The sequence below is a fragment of the Anguilla rostrata genome, chromosome 18 (genome assembly GCF_018555375.3).
Source record: "Anguilla rostrata isolate EN2019 chromosome 18, ASM1855537v3, whole genome shotgun sequence".
NCBI lineage: Eukaryota > Metazoa > Chordata > Actinopteri > Anguilliformes > Anguillidae > Anguilla > Anguilla rostrata.
Genome location: NC_057950.1, coordinates 14,282,960 through 14,307,788, shown reverse-complemented (window position 1 = coordinate 14,307,788; position 24,829 = coordinate 14,282,960). Strand labels below are relative to the sequence as shown.

The 24,829-nt window shown below is 45.0% G+C and overlaps 1 protein-coding gene across 1 annotated transcript in view; it reads left to right on the top strand.

Annotated features, from left to right (window-relative positions):
- The first annotated feature begins 15,260 nt into the window (after positions 1–15,260).
- The window catches only part of pkdcca (protein kinase domain containing, cytoplasmic a), a 21,792-nt gene continuing 12,223 nt past the window's right edge, over positions 15,261–24,829 (top strand). The window contains exon 1 of the mRNA XM_064317509.1: positions 15,261–16,370. Within this exon, the coding sequence (XP_064173579.1) occupies positions 15,594–16,370 (777 nt within the window). The 5' untranslated portion in view covers positions 15,261–15,593. The remainder of the gene's footprint in view (positions 16,371–24,829) is intronic.

Genomic DNA, 24,829 nt, shown 5'->3' with positions numbered 1-24,829 from the left:
TTGTGTTACAGTCAAACAAGGTATCTCGTGAAACAAACATTCACGAGATAGCTACAGTAGCATTGCTAGCCATATTTAACTGTTGCTGTATGTGTTTGTAGCATTTCGCGGGTGAGTGCAACATCCAATGCGGCGAAAAAATGTATATATAGCCATTTATTTACTCGGACGGGAAGTCAGTTAGTTTGTTAGATAGCTCACGTATCTACGTAATTGGGAGTTATGATAGTGTAGAGCAGCTAGCCAGCTGTTCAACAAAATTTGTAAAAAATAAATAAATAAATTCAATCTATGAATGTCACAGATGACTATCAACTGTTTTGCTTATTCCGCAGCAATGTGTTAATGTCTGACGGATTGTATAATTTCATTAGATCACGTTAGTTCCAAAATAAGATAAAAATGGAAACGTAAATCAGATTACCCAACTGTTTTATAAATGACCAGAAGTACTGAAAAGTATTTTCTCCTGTAGATCACTCAGGCACTGGACCCCTGAAGGGAACAAAATGTTCCTAAATTAAGTCACAGTTTACGGTACAGGTAGACTACAGTACACTTTCCCTATGCAATTTTTTGTGTACATTACAGTGTGTTAAGTTACAATTCTTGTTACACAGCATTAACACGTGTGTATATATAGGAAGAAGAGCACTGTCATCTATTTACAAATTAAGTTATGACTAAAATGTGATGTGGCCATTTTTGTCAACTGTAATACATATATGTTCCCAAATATTTGTATTGACCACTGGTAGCAAAATGAACACTGTGCCTATATGCATGCACATGTGTGTGTGTGTTTGAGCACTATGTCTAGCCTATACGTGACAGATATGTATTGTTATAATTTTCAAGAGGGCAGTCTGGACCCGGTGTCTGAGATTAATGTCTGTTTGCTTTACGCTGTCTTGTCTGTTTGACCGTCTCTACTCAAGTGTTTGCAGTGCTAATAAACATGATGAAGTGTATGTGTATGCATGCGTGTGTTTGTGTGCGCTCTTGTGTGTGAGAACGTGCGTGTGCGAGAGTGCGTGGGCGAGCGTTCTCTACTTCAGCTGTTCCCCTGTTTGCCAGAGGGGCCAGGTTTTAGGTAAACGGCATACATCAGGCCAAACTGGCACGGTTTCCCACACTGCGGGTTGGGGGGGGGCAGCCTCTGGGGGGGGGGGCGTTTTAACGAGCGGGCCCCGGCCCACCGCGGGAGCGCGGCGACGGAACGGGGGCGGCGGGGAGGTGAGAAACGGGAGCGGGGGGCCGCGGGGTGGAGGGCCGCAGCGGCCGTAAATTACCGCCAGGTGTTTACACGGCGAGCGCTCCTCTTCCTGAGCGCCCCAGGAATGTTCCCGTTCCGCGCGACTGCTCGGGGAACGCCGCGCCGCGGGGCAGCCGCCGCACCTCCTCCTCCCGGGAGCTCCCGTGCGCCCCTGCCACGCGGCGCATCCGCTGGCGCGCGTGACCGCTCCCCGCTCCCTGCTCGCTGCTCCCCGCTCTCGCCCCGGAACACCGCCGCCAAAAACGCTGCCTTTAGCTTCCATTCGCTCAAATCGATGCTGCGCGCTCCGTCTCAGATACCGCTAGCGTCAGTAAACACACTTCTTCTCATGCGAGCGCACGTAGGCACTGAATCACCGAGCTCTTTTTAGAAACTTTTTATTGGGAGTAAATCATGTGCTACACCAGTAAATCCGTTTCCACAGAGCGGTAGAGCTGTAATTAATCGCTCGCTTAGCGGGGTGCCGCAGGGCCGCAGAACTCTTCTCTTCAGAAGACGTATCGGGAGCAAACTGCTCCACTCCTCAGTGCCTCGGGGGTAGAAACCGTGGCTGATAACAGGCAGGCACGGCTGCGGTTGTGAATAACGTAATAACGTTAAAACTGTTCAGATTGTCGAATTTGGAATTCAGAACACCTTGTTACACAAAGAGAGGGGAGTCAGAGAGAGCAGAACATCCACAATAGCATAATATTTTATGGCTTTGTCTTCTGAAAGTCCTCCTATACTCCTATAGTCTAAAAATGAATGCTTTTCTTCTAACTCCAGCATTTAATACTATGCACTCCTCTCTCTTCTACGGTCCCACACAGGACACCTCTCCCTGTCCATCTAACTCCTACAATCTGAGAGTATTCACTCATACAGTTTAACACCCCGCTGTTACCCCCCTCTAAAAGTTACAGCGTACGCACTCCACTGTTAAAACAAATGCATGACTAATACAACTTTCCATCTTACCATCGCAGTGCCCGTTTTTCTCCTTGTCTCTTGCCCACCGTTCAGCCTTCTGGCCTGACCCCGCTGACTCCCTCCTCCCCTTATTGTGAAAGATTACAAGCCCGATTCTAGAAACGCAACGAGACCATATTTCACCGCGGGGAGACGCTTGACAACCTGTTTGTTTAGTTTCCTCCGAGCGCTCTGGCCTCGCCACATGTGTCCGGCCGCTGAAAGAACTCTCCCAAACTTCCTCCTTCCCCCGAATCTCGCAGGGGTACCCCGCCATTCCAGAGCCCCAGTGGGGCGCAGAGGGAAAACGCAGGCCCTCCAACTTGGTGGAATGAAGGATAGAATTGTAAAGAAAACATGATGTGAAAAATTATCCTCCAGACCGGGTCTGAAGAACAACACAGAAACTCAGATGCTTGTTAAAATTAATTTATTAATATTTTCTTTTTATTTTCCGTTTAACCTGCCCCCCCTCCCCCTTCCCCCTTCCTGATTCGGAATGGGCAGTTATATTAGCAAGTTTGTTTGAGTCATCACTGTATTGTCCCCTACAATTTCCACAAGGCGCAGCCTAACGTTCTCCTTCCGAGCTGCTGTTTAGTTTCAGCCCTTGGGCTGTGCTGTGCAGTGATTGTGTCGGAGCTGCATGCTTCATGCACAGTTTGCGCAGGCACACTGCAGTCACCTGGTTGGCCAGAGGAGTCTGTCTGTGTGTGTGTGTGTGAGGACAATCCTGGAGCAAAGCCTTCCTCCTCACATACTACAAGTAAGCACACACGTACACTCTTTAAAAAAAACAAGGGGGCATGCATATATATACACACACACACACACACTCGTTGATCGTGGCCCCATTTTTTCTGGCATAGACTGAGCAGGGCGCTCAAAATTTGCAGAGATTTAGAAGTCTTTGCTGAAACTCAGGGAAATGCTTCATGTAGGATTACGTCCTGGGCCAGAACTAAGGAGACGTGAAACTGTAATCAGACTCTTAATCCAGAACACAGGCAGAGAGAATCATATTATTCCTTCAAGGTAAATGAGAGCCTTTTTATGTGGCCAGAACTCAATAGCAACTGATCAAAGATGAACTGGACTTCCTGTCAGCTTGATGCAACAGCTTTCATATTGGGTTAAGGGAGATGAGGAGAAAACTGGACCATAATTTGGATCAGGAGCTCTTGATTGCCCCTCTATCTAAGGGGTTCCTGGAACTGTCATTCCCCATGACCAACCCAAGTGAAAAAATGCGTTGTCGTTGCAGTGAGAATTCATGCAAGAAAAACGGCCAGTGAATAAATAAAAAACATAAAGACCAATTTTTTTGTGTTCTTCCCAGGCAGATGAAACCAATTCTAACGATCCACATATATATCTGTAAAGGAGAGAAGTGCAAAGATGAACTTTCAGCCCACACGAACAACCTATTTCAGTTTCATCTTACAGCGTCGTTTGATGCGAATGTACGACGGGACTTGTGATGTACAGCATCAACCCTCACGCAATCCCACCGAGAGACACAGTTGTGTGTTTCAAACTGCAACCCCACCACGCACGCACGCACGTACGCACACACTCACTCGCTGCATCCCGGCCCCCTGCTGATCCCCCGTTACTGATCCCACTGCCACGTGAACGTCACCGGGGCTGTTCTGGGATCAGCTGGAAGCGAGAGACGCCGCGTGTTTCCCTCGCCGTGCGTTCCTGGCCGTGGCAGTCTTTGCTGTCACTACCTCACCCTTCCTCTGAGTTTGGCAGACTGCTTTTAGCGGCTGTGTTCCACGGTTATGGAAGTTTCTCCAGAAATGTTAACTGCTAACTGTGAAACCTGAGAAAGTTCTTGCTTATGTAAGGTGCTAGTGGCCGGCTCGTCACGAGTCCCGCTGTTTTGTGTGTTTTGGTTTGATGCTGCACTGTATTATGTTTCATATTGTGCAATTGTTAGTTATCTCCTGGCTAACAGATTATTTGAACAATAATAGATTATCAGTTGGACACCTGAATAAATAAAGGAAAAATGAGTGAAAAGTGAAATGTTGTTGAGAGCAGAAGGCTGTTCTTGTTGTGACCAGCTGAATTAGCGGCTAATCGCTGCATCGCGTAGGCCCCGCCCTCCGATCGAAACGAGCAGCCTCTTTAGCACCGCGCCGTGTCGTGACTAAGCGTGTGAAATTTCCCACGGGCTGACGGCGGGTGGGGGAGTGGGGTGCGTATGGGGGTTTGCCGTCGCCCAGGCGGGCGAGCCCCCCCCGCGCGGGGCCCGGCCATCCGTCATGGCGCCCAGCGAGGCGCTGCGCGGCGCTCAGACAGGGCGTGTAATTTCACTCTGCTGCTGCCCGGGTGTGGGCGACAGCGAGCGGCCGGCCCCACCGCCCCTCTGGGGCCTCAGACCTCCTTCAGCTGTGACCATTCATCTCTGTCACCCACATTCACACTTACTGCCTCTCTGTCTCTCTGTCTCTCTCCTTCGCTCCCCCCTCTCCCTCTCCCTCACTCCCCCTCTCTCTCTCCTTTGCTCCCTGTCTCTCCATCTCTCTCCTCTCTCCCTCTCTCTCCCTTTCTCCCTCTCACTCCCTGTCTCTCTCAGTCTCTCTCCTCTCTCTCACTCTCTCTGTCTCTCTCCTTCCCTTTCTCTCCCTCTCTTACACTCTCCCTCTCTCTCTGTCTTTTTCCCACATTCTTTCTTCTTTCTCTCCTCCGTGCCCTTCTTTCTTACTCCTCATCTCTCTCTTCTTCATGTCCTCCTTTATCTCTAACTGCCATTCCCTCATCACCTGTCTATCTTCATCTGCTCCCTGGTAAACGGAACACTTTCACTTTCATTACGGCTCAATATCTGCTTTCCCAGACACAAAGACTCCTGATGGGGCTGGTCAGCAGTTAATGCTGTAATGCTGCCACTGAGGTAGGTCAGAGGTCGGAGGTCAGGGGTTGGGAGGGGGAATTCCTTCTCAGTGATGTGACTTAGCTCATAAGGAGTGTGGTCCTCTTGGAATTCTCTGTTTTCTCAGGGAAATTTTGATCAGGGATTCCTTTCCAATAATCAAGACAGGGTGGTGCAGAGGCGGAGAAAGGCGTGGTAGATACAGCCCCCCCCCCCCAGCTCAGCCCTGCACCTGTGCGATCTAGTTGACCTCCCAAACACAGAGCCTCTGTCAGCCTGCTCCGGGACTAGGGGTCCTCCTTCCCCTTCAGAATCTGCTGCCCTACCAGTCCCACGCAGAGAGGGAAACTGTGAGCCCTGCTACCTGCAGTAAGGAGTATCCTGTGCAGACTACAACTTACCTTTCTTTCTACCTGTGCCCCCCCAATTTTCATTGAACCTGCACCCCTTCTTTCCATCTATCTTCATTCCCTATTCCCTCTCTCCTCCTCCTTTAGCTGCACTCCTCTTCTCCACTCCTTCCCGAGGCCCCTCTCTTTCAGTACCTGTGCCCCCCCCCCCCAAACTGCGTCTGTGACAATGTGCTCCTCTCTCTGCCCCCTCAGGTGGAACGGCCCGTTCTCAAAATTTGAAGCGCCCCATTGTGAGCGACCCACTCCAGACGCCTGCTCCACTGGTCCCGCCTCAGAGCATCTCAGCAGATTAGGTTCCCCCCCCGCCCCCTCAGCCTGACCCCCCCCTCCCACCACCCCGTCCCGTCCCGTCCTGTCCTGTGAGTGACAGGGGTCCCGATTGCCATGGCGCTCCCGGCAGGGCCAGGCGATTGGCCGCGTCTGGCTGCGGTAAGTGCAGACACGCACGTCTCTCGTCGCCAGGATGAGGTTTCTCCTGCTGATCGCTTCTCCGGGCCCGCGGCTCAGGACCTGCTCCTGTCTGTTTGCCTCCGCGCTTAACTCTTGACATGACATCAGCCCCAAACCCTCCCCCCCATCCGTCCCCTCCGTCCCCCCCCACCCTCCGTGCGCTCTCCTATTCTGCCTTCAAATGACCAGGTCTGTTTACCAATCAGCTTACCGCTAGTGCCTGTGTGCTCTGCTCCTTATACTCGCGGCCGAACCCTTGTTTGCCCGTCTCCTTACCCTAAACTCCCCCTCCTGCCCATTCACCGTTGCTAACGCTGACAGGATGAGAGATTATCTCCCCCCCTCCGCCACGCTCCATTCTCACTCTGAAATATAGAAGCTGTTTGTTGATGGATGCAGCTCCTCCGTCGGGAGAGAGACGCGGGCTGTTCTCACACCCGGAGATGGCGGGTATGTGTCTGTGAGCGGTACGGACGAGGCGGGGAAGGTGGCGGTTTCTCACATGCAGTGGCCATGTTGTTTAATAGGCTTTGCACACGGTCCTGTGCATTGCACAAACCGTCAGTCTGGCACTCCTCAGAAGTGAGAGGAGGGAAGATGGGAGGGAGAAGGGGAGGGAGGGAGAGAGGGAGAAGGAGAGGGGGAGAGAGAGGGAGGGCGAGAGGGCGGGCGGTCTTGCGGTTTTCTGGTGATTGACACATTAAACAAGCGAGCAATCAGCCAGTCAGAAGTTGCAGCACGTTCAGGAGGATGACAGCTGTAATTTAGCAGGGCAGAATCAGCAGGGAGGGTGGCAACAGGGCTTTTTGTGTGTGTGTGTGTGTGGTGTGGGGGGGAGGGGGGGCAGCAGTATCACCATCTTCTCTCTTCTCCGATGTTTTTTGAGAAGCCAGATAAAGCAGGAATAGAGAGGCGGGTGGTTTGGGTGGGGGGTGGAACTGATTTTCCCCCTGGCTGCCTGTATGAAATGATATGCCATATAGATACACTGACCTGAGTCGGCCTTTGGATCGTGTTTATTAGACATCGCTGATTGGTACCACCTGTGCCCCGCCCCTCCACCACCCCGTCCCGGCTCGTGGGTACGAGCTCCTCATCCACACAGTACGCCTAACGGCGTCCTTCAGCGTTCAGGTGTACACAGTGTTCAGGCACCCTCCAGACCAAAAGGGCTCTCTGCTGTTCAGGCTCAAGAGAGCATTCCCACAAATGGAATGTACTGCAGTGCATTGGAGTGTAATATATTATCAATACATTATGACAATCAGGAAAGGTACGGTGGCACGCGTGCGCAAATGTACCGACTGCTGCTCCTTTCACATGTTCTGCCAAAGCGTGATGGCCTGCTCTTCGTCACTTTCACGATTACCCAGAATGCTTTTCCACTGAAGGTTAGCTAAAACCAGATACTCCTCTGTAAGGGCATGGTTGAATAATTAAAGATGATTAAAGAATATTTCTTAATATTTATTATTATTATTATTATACTATCATTATCACTGCCATTTAGTACACAGCCCCCACCCCCCACTAAACTTCCTGAACCCCCAGGACCCACTTCTTGAGCCAATGTATTTTCTCTGACCCACCCCTTAATAAAAAGTAGCCTAACATGTGTTCAGATATGGAATTCAAGTGTTTTTAATAAACTGCAATGTCAAAGCAACTGAATGTGGACCAGGGCTATTCATCTGAGGCCAGAAAGGCAACCCGCCATAGCTGTGCTCCTGGCCCTTTGATCACTGAGGAGAAGAAGAAACATTATTATTCAGCGCAAAATTATTCCCTATGTCCCAAATCCGAATCTGCACAGTGTCGGCATACATCCTGCTAGTGACGGAATAATAAGTTATAGCTAAGAATAGTTTAAGAGTGTATCTACTTTACATGCATGCTCAATGCCTCTCATTCATAGATTGTTTTATGAGTAGTGTGCGGGGAAAAAAAAAACTTTTTAGAAAGGAATTTACCCCCCTGGAAAACATAGTTTAAGAACTTTAATGCAAACTATAGCAAATGCAGTGCAAATAACAAGTGCATTATATGCCGCGGATTATTATTTTCATTTTTATCTGATGACTCACTTCGGTTTGTTCCTACAACTGACCGGTGAGTCTTGACCCACAGTTAAAGAAACAATGGTTCAGTCGGCGCACTCATCCGGAAACAAAAGAAAGACTTCTGGCTGCAAGGAAGGAAGTGTGTTCACACTTGTGTCATCACTCAACAGCCTGCTGCAGAGAAGGAAAGTTTAATTTGACAGTCACAGGCGAAAGTGAAAGGAATTTTTGTAGGTGCACAGTTAAACTAGCTTTTCATAAAGCACAGTGTAACTTGTTGGGTTTGCTTACTGTAATGTTTTTTTTTTTTTTTAAAGCACAAAGAAGTGCAACAAAACTGCATGTAGATATCAAATTCAGAAGTTGTAAACAAGGACTTGATACACAAAAACGTTTCGGGCTCAGCAAAAGGAGAATAAGCGGGGGATTTGACGGAGGTTTCAGATTTTTCAAAATGGAATAATAACAGGGATTAGTGCAGATATTTAATTTGGAGTTTTGTCAGAAGAGAAAGAGGGCACTGCTTGAAATGAATTTTGGTACAGGCAGCATGAAGCGTTTGTTCACAGAGAGAGTTGTAAATGTGTGGAATAGCGTTCCGGGTCGTTTGGCAGAAGCAGAGTCCCTTTGGGATGGTAGACACGGTGCTTTGATGGGCTTATGGGCCTGCGCTTCTCATTCTGATCTACTTATTTATTATGGAAATGGCAACAACAAAAAACATTATTGAAATGCTGCTATTTTTGATACTGTTACAAAGTGTTACTAGTCCAAGTAAAACACTTTTCTGCTGCCGACTGTCCAAATTTTGTAATTCATTGGGGCGCAGTGCAATCACCTCGAGCTGGCTCTTGAAGATCTGTTGGAACAGTCTGCCGGTAACGTTATTAATTTACTATGAGGTCAGACATCTTTGTTCGATTTGATTTGTTCAGGACTGAGCATGTTTCTATGAAGTGTAATGCACTTTGGTGTGATTGCTCAAAGGGAAGAACAGGTCTGTCGGGTAAGCCAGCCATCAGCTTTGGGAATGGGGACTGGCAGTCGCTTGACCAGGCTAACCGGGTTCTGCGGCCTTGTGCTGTTTGCCAGCAGTGAAATGTCTCCCCTTGACCTCTGACCTCCAGCTCAGAGTAAACATCGACGAATGAAATGGCCCGGCGCTCTCACTCTCTCACAGGGGTGCTAAACACAGGCGAGTGACGAAATGCTGATGTCGCAAGGATCTGGAACACAGGGGACACTGCTCCACATGCTGTCGGTGGCAAAACCACGAAGGACAAGCTGGAGGGAGTCAGAGGCACCTCTTCATATTGAAAAGTTTGCCTAACAGATATAATCAGAAAGCCAGAACACTTACTGGCAGCCTTCTTCCATCACAACAAATATAAAAACACAAAAATAAATCTCACCACATTCTTGTAGCTCTCATAAGAGCAACATGGGAGGAACTGCTGATACTGACCAACTGGTGAAAACATTGGTCAGGGCTGCTGGCACACAGCCAATCACATGAAAGACATGAGAGGCTACTGAAAATCTTCCAGGTGACTTGTTGCTGCATATTTATACAGATGTTCATCCTCTTGGCTGACCACCCTGAAACCAGGTGATTTACCGATTCACAAGCGCATGCAATTTCAGAGTACAGCGCAAAGAGAAAATAACATACGCAAGTAGACCGAATGTAGCAGGATGGGTAATGGGACAACACCGCAAAGCCTGGAAGATTTGGGGAGGTTGGGTTACACTGGCAGGAAGACCCTCCAGAAGGGTGTTTCTGGTGTCCAGGTGCAAGAGTACTGAGGCCAGAACTATCATCTGGGAGGGATATATGCGGAGCTTGACATCAACGTTTTGGCCCTCCAGTCACTGTGGCTAGTGGTTTTCCCAAAGTCACTAGCCAGTCTGCATTTTCACCAGCCAAAACCCCCCTCCCCATCTTTAAAATTAATAATAGAGATAATAGACCGGGCAGGGATGGATCTAGAAATTGTTTGTGAAAAAGTATATGAGAGAGGGGCCCCCTGCACATGTGCACGGAGGCAAACATACGCATGGATACACACCCCACGTCTAGGGGCCCCTGGACCTGCTAGTGCCTGGGAAAACTTTCCCTGTTATACTGTACCGCCTTAGCTCTGCCCCTGGGCTGGGGTACACAGTGTTGCTCAGGGAGGGTGTGGTTAGGCAGGGTATTCCCCATCTCATATTAGAACAGAGAGTCAATCAACTGCCAAAGATCCATTTGGACACGTGATGCCCAGCCCTCCAGGTGGAGTGGCTGTGCAAATCAGTGCATCTGCTAGTCTGCACTTCCCCCAAAGTCATGGAGTAGTTACCGGTTGGATGGGCTCACGGTGGCCCGCTTTGGGGAAATGAAGTAACGACGTAAAAAATCTGTGTTAAAATTTTGCGGGGGGTGGGAAATCTCCCCTAAAGCCAACGCTCGTTATCTTTGTGTGCACCCGCGAGAGCGCCGCGTTTATAAAGTCTGCACTTGCACACAGGCTGAGATAAGCATCGGCCATTACCTCCTTGTTTAACGGGAGGCTGATAACGTGATAACGCTGCCAGAGCGCAGTTGTGGTAAATAACCACTCAGCCTCTCTGGCTGGACCCAGGGCTCGGACAAAACGCTAAAGTGCCCCTGCAAAGCGAGTGCTTGTTCCAAGGTCACATCCACACTGCAGTCTGAGGCTCGTAAACTCGCAAAGTGTGACTGAGAGCTGCCCGGCAATAACACCGCCCCCCCCCCCCCGCTCTTTTTCTCCCTCCCTCTCTCCTTCGGGTCCAACCCTCTAGAGGCCAGGCTGCTCCATTCACCTCTTTTCAATGTCATAATAAACGATAGACTTGACTTCTCTCCGAAATTTTCCATTATTGTAGCTAATACTAGGTTACAACTCCTAACGGGAGAATTCAGACATTATCTAAACTGGGTGCTGGGGGAAGGGAACACTGTGCCATAAAATCAAGTGGAAACGAGTTGATTTTGACAGTAGAAGTAGCATTAAAAGTTCACCATCAGAAGTATCCACGTTTAAAATGTGGCAAATTTCAGGAAACAAGATTTAGTATACAGATGGACAAGAAGCCCAGCCAAAAAACATTTTGTTTTTGGACAATCACAAGACAAATTTTTTTTTTTTGTTAAAGAAAACTTCACTGATAGGATCCAACAAGTTGTCAAAGTCTCTCTATTTGTCAGACTTATTTATTTTTTTTAAGCTACAGTCAGTCTATCACATCATTGCAACATGTAGGCAAAACATTTCTCATTGTAGACACTTCATCCTGCCACAGTCAGGGGGTCAGGGGAAAGTTATGTGTTTGTGAAGAGAGCGAACAAGACCGACGGAGACAGAAAAAACAGTAAGAAAGAGATCAAATGGATGCCTATCAACTTTTTATTCTGCAGAAAGACCTTATTGTGTGGTGGCCTATTTAGTTATTCATTCTTAAAGTCTGTTGAAGAGTTTAATCCTCAAGTAAACCGGAGTTAAACAGTTCAAGTCATTAGATTCCTGCTTGTTTCTGGGATAGAATCAGACCAAGAGACAGGAGATCTAAAGAAGGGGTCCTGGTGCTCACGCCTAATTTCCAGGCACAGCAATGGCAGCAGCTTTACTGCACATCACCTCCTCTCCAGCATTTGATCCACACATGGGTCTTGTGAAACGTGGCCCAACACAGAGAAACAACAGGAAAGTAATGTTTCTCCAATGAGTCACATGGTTTCAAAAACCAGGCTCATGCAGTCTATGCATTCTTTTCACCCTTCCCAGGTTTAGTTGGCAATGACCGTTTTCAAATGTACAATTTATCAAGCAAGGTAAAGGTGGCTTACATTAAGTGTCAAACTGAATTTAAAAATGCATTGCATTGCATTATAAAACACTAATTTATTGCGAACATTTAATTCAGGCGTTGTTTGAAATATCTTAAGATAAATGATACTCGTGAAATAGCACGGAAACGGATTAACTCCGTAAGGATGTGAGCAGTGGCCGTCACAATGGGTCAGTGAAGGCCAAACATTCCTGCGCCGCTGCGCGCTAATCCTTCGGCCGCTCCATCAGGCTGCTGCACCACGATTCACATGTAAAGCGGCGCTTAGGGGGAACCAGCGGCTTCCATCGCAGTGCTCCAAAGAACACAATATTTACTCTATTGTCAGACGGAATCCCCTGGAAAATTAACTTATTTAACCAGGATTAATGTGTGTTTGCACCCCCGAGGCGCCCCCCATCGAGCGGTCCGCCCCAAGCAAGGTGATGCAAACGACCTACTATATCTAAAGACTATTTAAATGCACGCTGGGTAATATGATAAAACAATTTTTCCGGAAAAAAAAATGTTATAATACTATGTACGACCGTCCTGCTTTTGTAATTTGGGTTCTACTCTCATTAGAATCCAATTTCAGTCGAGCTTCGTCTGTATTTGCAGTCATTAGGAGACACAAAGCAATGTGCTGTCCGACAATATATTCCTTTAAATGACCATCAAACAAGTCGTAGACAGGTTTACGAGGGTAAAATAATCTCTTATTTATCTAGGTTCAATGCTATAAACACCCAAGAACTCAATTTTGGCCACGGTAAAAATCCAGGCAGCTCAGCTTGGTCAGCATGGCTTCAGACGTTGCGCTTCCATGAACAATCTATGTATATATAAAGTAAATTACGTCACTCTTTTTAAAAATCATCCTTACTTCATTATAAGCTTTCTGAGGCTATGTTGAATAAACAACGAACGCAGTGTTACAAGTCTTTTGTTAATTTGTAAACTCTGAATGACTAGGCTATTATGCAGGCAGAATAAATGACGTTGCCATTCTGACTCATTTGCCATTGTAATGTTAAATGTTAATTAACGCGGCATTACACCCAAGGTTTAAAGAAATGTAAATTATTAAATAAAATTAATACTTGCAGTTTTGTCTAAAATAATTTGTAGGTAAATCAGACATTATATAGATACGTGACATAAAAACCTAAAAGTATTAACTACATAAGACATCTGAAACAAATCATGTCAACAGCAAGATCAGTACACCAGTACTACAGCCGAGGGTCTTCTCGTGCATCTCACTACCACGTTTTTCAAGGACTGAACTATACTGACTGGTATTTGAGAGGTCATAAAGAACATTTAAAAGTGGCACGAACTTCTCCAGATATGATAACGATGTGTGAGGACACAAAACATATTTCTCCATCTGTGTGACCAGCTAGGTCTCTATTATTAATTTTAAAGGAATCCATCGCGTAATTTTCATTATTTTAGGCCAAGCATTTAGTTCACGTTGCTGAACGATTTTCTAAGGTATGAAATTGCAATAGATGAGCTGCCCAGGCATGCTATTAGATTACTATAATATAACATTAAATAATATGCTGTTAATAAAGGACAATTCATTTTCTGTAGGTTGAAGGTCTAAATTGATAATAACAAAAATACAGATTGGCTAATGGATATTCTTTTATGACTACAATTTCTTTTCGATAGGCTGGTATCTGAAATATGCAATTACATAAACTAAAATAGAGTGCATGTCTTGAATTATCTAAAGTAAAATTAATTTAGAAATTTGTTTGAAATCCCATCGGGAATAGTTTTATTACGTCAACCAAACCAACACTCGGGACAATCAAATAATATATAATTTTCCGGTTTCCTCAAGATATTTGCGTGGCTTGTCGTCTGCGTGTGCCTGAATAGTGCTAAACTTCAGTTTCGACACTCTGCTGTTTATTTCGCCAAACGCCTCTCCGCCTTAATTATTGCAGTTAAGCGAGTGTTGATCCTCGCTCCCTCATATAAATCCATCCCAGCGGCTTCCTCTCCCGCCCCCGGCCGCCTTGCGGCTGCGTCCCGCTGTCTCGGCTTTGTTTGTCCAGTTTCCAGGTTGATTGTATTTGTTAATTAGTTGCTAACAGCATGGTAATGTGGGCTTGATGGATAGCCATGTCATTGGCATTTAGCCCCACAATTCACAGTTCCAGCAGGATTCGGGGCTCCCCGCGTCAGCCTAGTGATTTGTTAGCCAATGATCCCAGAGGACGCTTGCTGTATAAGACTCGATTCAATTTGAAATAATTAATATATCATTGTCACACTTAAATAATAAATGATTACTATTAGGTGCATTGTTATTAAAAATAACTGTAGCCTACATTGTATTTCAGTCACACGCGAACTATCCGATAGGCAAACAAAGGTTTCTGGACAAACTGTATTTCACTGTATTTACAGACAAACACGATGGGATTAATTTGGGGAGAGGGTGGTGGATAACGTGAGATTCCAGTGTTCCTTATCTCGGCCCAGTTTAACAAAGCTTTTCTGACGCTATTATTTAATTATTTTTTGAATGTCTGCTTTTAATTTAAAGTTAGAGTTCATCGACTCTAGAGACATAATTACACACATTTTCTCTCCAAGAAATAGAGACTTGTAGTTTGCAAAGAATCGAGACTTCTCGCTCTGTTTTAAATATGAGTTGAAGTCTTAAAGAAACTCGAAAGTGTAACAATTATTGAAAACCTAAAAAATAACGTTTTCTATTGCATTAATTATCTATTCACGGTTTACGCTCTTATATAAAAAGAAATACATATGGGAAGGGCTATTTGAAGAATATTTCAGATATTGCCTAAGCCTGTAGGCTATGGTGAATGGTGTATGGCTTTGCAATAAAATGTATTGAATTGATTAGCCTATTTATTTTATATTTTTATTAGAAATGACCTTACACAGCCCATTTTAAATAAACTATGTTACATCCACATAGGGTAGAAAATATATTAAATACACTGGCCAATGGAACTGCTCTAATATTCCAGTCCATTAACACATTAATACATAGCCTACATTTACCGGCAAAGAGCTAGCTGGTGAAAAGGTGTGGGCTACTTTGTTGCATTCCTTGAAGCAAACGCACCGCGTATAGCCTAGGCTACAAGGTTAGTACAAGAAACGCCAGTTCCGAGCAACACTAAGCACCGCCCCAGCACTGCTGGTTAGCTAAACCACTGTGTCCACACAAGGGAGGGATTCGCTTTGTACGCCGGGAAATGTGGTTCTTTAGATGGTGCTCCTTCGCTCATAAGTAGCTACGTAAGTATCAGCGCCGAACAAGTTAAAGAACTACAGTGTTTGCAGTTTGGAGCCCATCTTAAACGGTCAGTCATCTGACGTCACCCCTGCTATGTGCTCTCAGCGCGAGTGAAGCCCCCCTTTATGTACACAGATCAAGTAGTAGCATTGTGGGGATCGCAGTTAGCGGAGGCAAGTGTCATCATGATCAGCCTTATATGGGGTGGATCCTAAACCTGCGTGGTTGCTTCAATTATAGTTACAAGATGAAGACCTGAGCACTGCATTTTCTACATCATTCGACAAGCCGGGATACCATATTGCTGTCAGAGACCGATTTCATTTGCAGACCACTGCTCATTGTGGCTATAGAGTTCCTATACAGCTGCAGCAGTGGTTGTTGGGAAGTGGAAAAGAAAACAAAGATATTTCTGCTATTAACAAATCTGGTTACAATGAAGCGTAGAAAGATCGCTGTAGCGGCTGGATTCTGTTTGTCTTTCTTTTTGGGCACGTTGATGAATTTATTGTTTATCCCGGGGTTTGACCATCACCAGAATCACGGCGACAGGGTGCATCGATTCTACCACGAACAGCGGCAGCGCGTCTTGGACGGCTCTAAGCTTCACGTCAGAGACTCAGGCGCTGCAGCCCTAGTCGAACTGAACAGCGAGCCCACGACCAGCAGCCGGCGGCGCCTCGACCTCCAGCTGCAGATCCGAGAGAGATACGACGAGGTGCTCCGGTATCGCCAGCAGCAGTCGTCCTGGTTGGGAACTGGAAACCCTGTTCGACCGCTGGAGCGGAGGAAGCTTATGGATCTGGCGCAGAGGAACAATTGGGAGTCAAATAAAGGGACGGAGAGAATAAGCAACCAATATATGGATTCTCACCATCGGCTCTCGCCTTCAGAATCTCTGTACACGAAATCCAGGAAAGATTTTGCCATGAATACAAGGACCATTAACGGCACACAGATGCTTGGTTGCAGCAGTATAGACAATGTGACCGATGTGCAGTATCTCGGCTCCGGCTACACCAAGGCAGTGTATAAGGCAGCCGTGAACAACACCCTTTCGGTGGCTCTAAAATCCGTGGATTTCGGTGGGCACGACATGGAAAATTGTGTGAAGAAATATGGCTCAACTGCAGACTGCTACAGACTCGCATCTTTCAAGATTATCAAAGAAATGACACTGATGGAACGATTGCAACACCCTAACATTCTGAAGGTAATTTCAATCAAGTAAATATGTCCGCTGTATTAATCCTATGCTAAATAAGTGACGTTCTAACATACTCACCAGGTTATAGAATATTCTAAACCTATTTCATCTTACATACTGGGCTGTGTTTCACTCTGAGTATTTAAGTAGACTAGAACTCAATCATTCATCGTTAACACACATTTAAGAGCTTTGAAGATGACAATTACCCAGTCTACCAAATGCAGCTTGTGTCTCTTAAGCTATTTCCACGTTTCCCAATCACTTTAGAATAAGAACTATCATAAATCACGTTTTGCTTAATGACTGAAAAAGAGTCAATAGACAGTGTGAAAATTTACCCTGTGCGTGTCAAAATTAACACAAAGGTTTAACACGTTGGGCCGAGGTGTATTCAAGAGTGTTAAAAGGACTGAAAAAAGAAATAGTGATCGATGCGTAGGATAACTGCCTACGGGAAATGCGAGGTTACAGTTTCTTCAGAGCAAATTTAGTATGTAATTCTATTTGTTTTAAATTAAATATTTGTTTCGTTGCAAGCGTTAACGTTATTTCAGGCTTATTACATGATATGCCCCATGTCCTTTGTTTTCTCCCCACTGCAATTCAGAATTTAGACAGATCATCTGAGGCTTCCCGGATGGTGAGCGCGAGCCACTATGCTGCCCCGGGCAAAGCTCTCAGCTCTGCTCCGTCTCGTGTTTATTTGCTTGGGGGAAGTTCTGTAGCAGCCAAATCCTTTGGGAACTCGTAATCAACTCTTGTAAACAACTGGGGAAAGCGATTTTCTTAAAATCTCACAACCTTTTCTTTAATCCATTTTTGGGCCAATAGACCTATATTAAAACAGCGCGCCAATTAAGCATTTAAGAAACTGTATAAAATGGCCATAGTTTAGTAGCCTAATATATCGATTTTAATCAGTAAGCATACACATACTTAGAACAATAGGCTATATTTACATGATCACATTTTCTTCAAAGCTTTTGATTTTATAACTTACGTGGGCCTATAACAATCTAAACCCGCCACGAGAAGGACGATACAAGGCTGTAAAATTAATGGCATGAATTTTGGACTTTTTCCAAAAAAGGAATCAGAAACACCGACAGACAAGCCGTGTTGCTTTTCTAAACAAATGTCCATTTAAATTTGGGGACCTGGTGATATTTTAAACAGGGGTCACACGAGAAAAACACAGACAAGAAGTGACCGTTAAATTGAAGTGGCAGCTCAGGCCAGGATGAATTCATGCGGTATCTGCACAGCTTGAGGCCAACATAACAGGAACCCAATTAAGATGTTCAAACAAAGCAAACCGATCGACAGCTTTTAAAAATGCGGACGTACGAAACTCAGCCATTCTGCATGTAATTGAAGGATGGACAAGAAGACGACCGGTGCCTGTAAAATTTTTGTTCCCTGAGCGCTTGTGAAATGTCTGTTGGACGTGTTAAAAGCTACATGCTTCTCAGAACGAAACTAAAATAATAATAGGCTACTTATAAGTTATTGATGGTGTGTTATGAGATCTAGGCTACGTATACAGGCATATTGTAGTGTTTAATCCTGACAAATGGGCTAACATACCATTTTAAAATTTGACAACTTGATTTTTTTTCAACAGAAATATATTTGAATATATAGCAACCATCCGACGAGTGTATGATTAATTTAGGCAGCGGATTCAATTATATAGCCTACATAATGAGAAATCAAGGAACATGACATAAATTAGATTGCCTTAAATTATTTTATAAGTTTCTCATTTTTAGTTTTTGTTTCAAATTAATATAGCCTACAAATTTTAAGTTTAACTGAATAGCCTTATGAGGAAACCTTTAAATAATTTGCTCATAATGAGAAATGTCTGTATTTTATTCTGAATTTTACAAGCTAGATGACTTTATTAAAACTAAGGTTAGTCAAAAATAATTATATTTAGTGTATGGGTGTATATCTCAACCGAGTAGCCCCAAAAGTTGGTAAACTTATTAAGGGAGTGAAGCTGCAAAATTGTACGCGTATTCTATTTCATGGCAAAGATAGATTGACGGAATTAAAGAAGCTACAGCAGAGAATTTCCTAAACATTATGAAATCGTTGCATCCTCTTCTACTTTCATCTAAATATTTTATTTTAGTATATATTGATCTCGTCTAGATAATAACTTGTATAAACAAATATATAGGCTAATGCTACAAAGGTGTAGATTGAATTAAAATTATTGTGTTCTTTAATATGAATACTTGCTGCTTAAAAATAGGACCTATATTCGTATCCCCTCTACCCCGATTTAAGTAAAATGGAACATACATTAAACATTAAAATAATACTAACAGCTGCATTAGTAAATAAAAAATAAAAACACGGCTTGCATGGTGCATATTTATTTTCAATTTTAATATAACCGAAATTGTTACATGTAAACAGTTTAGATCGGTTATATGGCCATACATTGCAGGTTTTCATTAATCAGGACTTGTCAACCGTGGATTTTTTTATGACTGTATGACACTGATGACTATATGAAACTAACTAAAATATAAGAAAAACATTAAGAAAAAAATATGTGGACTATTCAGTGGAAGACAGTTTGAATTTCCCTTTTAGCGTTTCACAGTTTCAACCGTTAACTTTTCCCGACAAAGTCATGTATTTTTTCCCAGGACTGAAAGCGTAGGCTAGTTCTTTACATGCTTTTGAAAGGGTTGGATTAAAGGTTCGGGGAAATAAGGGGGCATATTTGTCCAGCAGGTCCCCTCTCGCTCCGATTATTTCTAGTTATTCTGCGACCGAAACAGCTCCATAATTATGTTGCTTGCTGGCAGTGCTTTTGTTGTCCTTACGACGACTTTACAACCAAAACAATCCTTGGCAAAAATACTCATCATTGTGAAAATGTGTGGGAGCAGGCTGACCAGGGGTCAAGGGTGACAACCGCGTTCCTTCCACTCAGAACCGCCTGTCTGCGCATCGTACGGCTTTTACATAGCGCATATATGAAAGTGGCCTGCAAGAGATGCAACACTCTGCCAAATGCATGCGCTCACGCGCTGAATTAGAGATACTTGTTATGTTTGGGCTCTTTGCATGTGTGTATTCCATTAACGTGACATGAGGTGATTTATAGTAACAGTGGAATATTTTTTGTAATGGAGGCAAATTGCTGCCGAATAAAATACTTACTGCCTTCCCATTTAATCTACTGGTACATATAGAAACTGTAGCGTCTGCTTATAGTCTTTGTTTAGGTGCATGCTGAAAGCACTTGGTCACAATTAATTGAACTCAATCCTTCTCACTTTACTTGAACAAAGATTCCAGTAAGTACAGTTACAACGGCATACAAACACACGCACACACATACACGCATATATATATATATATATATATATATATATATATATATATATAATGGAAACAAAATTGTACTTTTGTGGGAACAAACTGACCTGGGGTCAAGAGTGAATGTGTGTTCCCTCAGACACAGAATTCTATATATACATATTTTATATATTTATACAAAAAAATTTACCAATCTGAATTTCAGTCATTGGAGATCACAATGTTACATCGCACTGCTTAATTAACCATTTAAATTATTGCACAACATTAAATTTTATGTTTTTCTGCAAGTGAGAATTTCGGTCATATTCATTAGAGATCAAAATGCTGTCAAAAGCACATTGTCATTCACCTGATTGGTGATGAGGACGATGATGCTCGGGGGCCCTGTGGCTGCAGTGGGCCGCGTCCTGGTGCTGCAGAGGAGGGGGCAACGTTGCAGACCAGCGAGGCGAGGGGCACACCTGCTGTATAAATAGCCGTGATTGATATTGGTGGTCTGAGGGGGTGGCAGGGGGCGGGGGGGGGGGTGTGCTTGGGGCTCTGGGAGTGTTTTGGGGTGGGGGGGTGTGTGTGAACACGTGTCTCTGCGCAGCGCACTGCTCTGTGTGGCTTGCCCTTGCCCTCCTCACTGTTAGCCTGAGTGTGAACAAGACGGATATGAGCAGATCAGAGCGGGAGATAGGGGAAGGCTTCTCGGCCTCTGCCCAGAGTGTTCGGAGAGGTGGGAGTGGGGGGCCAAGGCCTTCACGGTGGTGGTGGTGGTTGGGGGGGGGATGAAGGGGTGGGGGGGGGCGGCGGGCAGCACAACAGAAATGGTCCTCTGATTATGACCATATATCATGACTCTATTTACATTAACAGATGACATTGCTTAAACAGTTTCCTCCTCCTTTGGCCTTTTAGTAGAGCCCACCATCAGGTCTGGAAATGAGTGACCAGGTCGTGTTAATGAGAAACTGGGTGGCATGTGTGTGGGGGGGGGTGAGGGGGGAGTCGTGGAGGGAGCGGGGGTCAGAGTCAACCTGCGGGCGCAATTAAGACAGGGTAACACTTTACCCCCCTCCCCTCCCCGCTGGAAGGAAGCAGAGAGAAATGTGGTGTTCTCTTCTCGTTTCCCGTGTCCCAGTTCCTGATTAAACTCGCTCAGACTCTACGGGCCCCTTTGCAGGAGTCCCTCGCACCTCCACCTCCACAACTGTATAGACCACCCCCCAAACAAATGACTTCTTTTCCCCCTATTTGGAATGAGTCTATATTAGCATGCGTGGATATTCTGGCAGCATCTGCCCAACCTAAACTAATAAATAATGTACGTGCTGTGCTCTATACTGCTAACAAAGAACAGACACTTGGTTACATTAATACAATTTACACTGTATTTGTAAACAGTGAAGAGTTCAATCTTGTACTTGCGTGAACTCAGTAATGGTTAAATTAGTGCGGAGCAGTTTACTGTATAGAGCATATTTACTGTTTGTTGAAACTTCTTTTTAGATGAGAGATTATTTTCAGTTAGAGACAGACGTTTGTGCCTTTGCGTGCCAGTGTTTTCCGCAGCGCGTGAGCTTGCTTTTCCCTCTTCCTCTTTTTCTGTGTGGAAACGGGTGTTTGTTTCAACAGTTGCAACAGTTGCAGGGTTGGGGTAGTGTGAGATCTGCCCGCTGTTCTCTCCGTTTCTCCCTTCCTCCGTCTGGCTTCTGCTTTTGCACTCCCAGCCCCTGCTGCAGAACCATCGGAAAATAGCGGACGCAGACACAGTGCTAACAGTGTTAGGTGAGAGGACATTTTTTTGCAGTGTCTCACCAGCGGGCTGGCTGCCTGTGCTCCCGCGGTCAGCTCAGTCTTTCATCATGCCTCAGCCACTTCATATTTTTGCAGTTTTATTAATAAAAACAATGCCAAATTAATGCTTTGAATGAAGTCTGTTCATCAAACTCTATTCCCTGTTAAAGACAGTTGTGATTTTTGGTTCAGAAGTAATTTTCTTATACCCTTTAAACACAAAGTCAGCTCCATTTAATGTTTGAAATTTTTATTGAAGAAATGATATATTGCCAAAGACAAATGATGTCAATGAGGCAAGATAAATCCAAGAAAAAGTCCTTGCTTTGCAGTGGAGTCGTATCCACACATACAGTAAAAGTCTCGGCATTAAATCAACTCAATATGAGGGTAATGGGGACCAAATGTACTCTATTAGAGTTAAAAGTGCTCTTTCAGCGTTGGTTTTTGCACTGACCATTTTGCTGTGTAGACTTCAGGCACAGCACAGTTTATCTAGTGAAGTGTGAGCTCGGGACATTAATGGGGAACACACACACACACACACACATCTAACCTGGAACCCCAGCAAACATAATACTGCATTACCTTCAACTTCAGAGGCGCTAACAAAGCCCATGTATTTATCTTATAGATAAGCTTTTATTTAGCCTTTCGGTCAGTCCTGCCGTGACCCTAACCCTCCACCCCCTAAACCCCTTCTTCCTCCCTTGGCACGCCAGCCCCCTCCCCCACCAACACACCCTCCCACCCCATCCCTAGTGTACACAGTCCCGCCAGTAGACGTCTGAATTTTTCCTCTTTTTTTTTTTTGTTGAGAAACTGAACAAGCGTGTCGGTCTCTGTGCTCATTTTGATTTGAGGCCAGGACGTCCTCATTAAAAAAGTGTGGCGGCGGGAACAGCCGGCTCTGCCCGGCCCCTCAGTTTGTTTACACATTAATAGTGAGTGACACAGAGACAACGGTCTCGTACAGTGCTGGTTTGTTAGTGCGTCAGACAGCGTGGTGCAGATGTTTGGGCAGGGTACCGACGGGGCGTTTCGCTGTGCCCCGCCAATCTGTGACTGCCTTGTCTACAGAGCCAGGGTGCCAGCTCTGGCCTCACAGTGCTCTGACCTTACTGCGCTGTGGCCACTCTCTACTCTGGACTCTGTGTGTTCCAGTCTCAGTGTACTCTGACCTTACTGTACTCCAGCGTGTTTCTACTCCAGCCTCTCTCTGTTCTGGCCTGTCTCTACTCCAACCTCTCTCTGTTCTGGCCTGTCTCTACTCCAACCTCTCTCTGTTCTGGCCTGTCTCTACTCCAACCTCTCTCTGTTCTGGCCTGTCTCTACTCCAGCCTCTCTCTGTTCTGGCCTGTCTCTACTCCAGCCTCTCTCTGTTCTGGCCTGTCTCTACTCCAACCTCTCTCTACTCCACCCAAACCCTACTCCAGCCTCTCTCTACTCCAACCTCATCACATTCTGTCCTCTCTCTACTCTCTTCTCAGGTCTGGCGTTTATTCCACGTCCTCTCTCTCCTCCCTGTCTCTGGCACTACTCTGCTGACTCACTCTCTCCTTCTTTCCCTCTTTCCCTCTTTCCCTCTTTCACTCCCCTGTAGAAAAGGAAATACTGCCAATTGATCACCCTGTAGGGTCTGTTTGCTTCATGAAAAGTTTGTTTTCGCACTTACCTCACCTCCTGCAGTTTTGTAATTCCGGGCTGAAATTATTTTTCTTCTTCTTCCTCTCTCTTAAAACACTAATGAACACACCTTTATTTGGAGTAGAATAGGGTGGGATTTAACTGTCTTGATGATTTGATGAGAGAAACTGTCACCGCTGAAGTTTAGAACCTGACACATCAATTCAGTCCACCTCAAAAAACAGCACCTAGTATTTTATTTGCTTGTTTTTTTCCTAAAACAAAAATTAAAACTGTGAGTTTAAATAACGAAGATAAGATAAAGCAGATAAGAAGATAAAAATCCCCATGGATTAGGAACTTCACCTATTATGTTGAGACAGGACAGAGAATTCACTGAGCGCAGACCTGAAGACAAACAAGTTGGCACCGAATTCAGAGCAGACAGATCTCTTCCTGGCACCCGTGCGGGTCTTATCTCACTGAAGAGCCCTGAGAGCAGCCAGCAAATCAGGGATGGCGGCCGGTGTTGGCGCAGTCACGATCACACGAGAATACGTTTTCAGTGTAACGTTCAGAACCCACTGCTGACTTGTGGAGGGAGGTTCTGAGTTCAAATGTACATGCAGGAGTCCCAAGTCAGGCATATGCAAAAGCCAAAGAAACAATTGGCTAAATCCTCTTGCGGTCAAACCAACGGTAGGCTGGGCAAAGCATCCTGGGGAATGCTGTCCTATACACAGCATGTGCCACATAGCTGTCGCTGAGGGACTACACCGCGACCTCACATGGTTTGCAGTCCTAGTTGTCCCGTCGCTAAAAAGCCAGGCCTGCGCTCCTGCTAAACTCCTCTCCATTAGGAGTGCCTCTGCTGCCAGCTCTCTCTGCTGCCGCAGTCCATAAAGATCAGGAAGCTCGGCTCGGTCTGCACCACCTCGTTATTCGCCAAGACCCCGTCCATAAAAACATTACCGGCTGCTTCTAAATCTTTCCTTCTTCAAAACCTAAAAAATGTTTTAACAGTTCATTTCCACGCATTAATGAAAAAATACAGATTTGTTTTTTTACATTTTGAAATTGCTTGACGTTTGAGTATGTTTCACAGGCCCATTGTACTTCTCATTTAAGTCTACTACTACTACAGTTACAACTACTATGTGATTTTATTGGCCTGTTATTATTCTTGACTTCTGTCATGTCAGAATTGTGTGATACATGGTAGATAGTAAAATAAAAATGAATGTATCAGTTGATACTTTATAGAGTGCAGTCAGAATGCTCATAGCACTGTGGCCTGCTTAGTATTACTAGTACAGTGTAACACTGCTATGGAGAAAAGAGTGAAAAAATAACCTCTTTTTATAGATATAAAAAAAAGTAAGGTAGAAAAAAATGTAGAATACGGTGTCTTTATTTTATTTAGGTTGTAGTGAATTCTGGATTTGTAGTTAAAAGCTGTTACAGTGCAGGTTGGTTTTGCTTTTCTTTCTGCTCTAATTTCGTGGCACTTCATCCCGAGTCGCTACTTTGGCAGAAACGAGCTTTAGGAAACGTTAGTGAGAGCCGAGTGGCAGACCTGGTGTGACGTTCGGAGAGGTGACGTCGCTGGAAAAAGCGTCTCCAGAGGGCTGTCGTCACAGGTGGCTTCAAACGCTTTCGAAAAAACAATATTCATAAAACGCGATCGGAAAGAACACGTTCTGCAC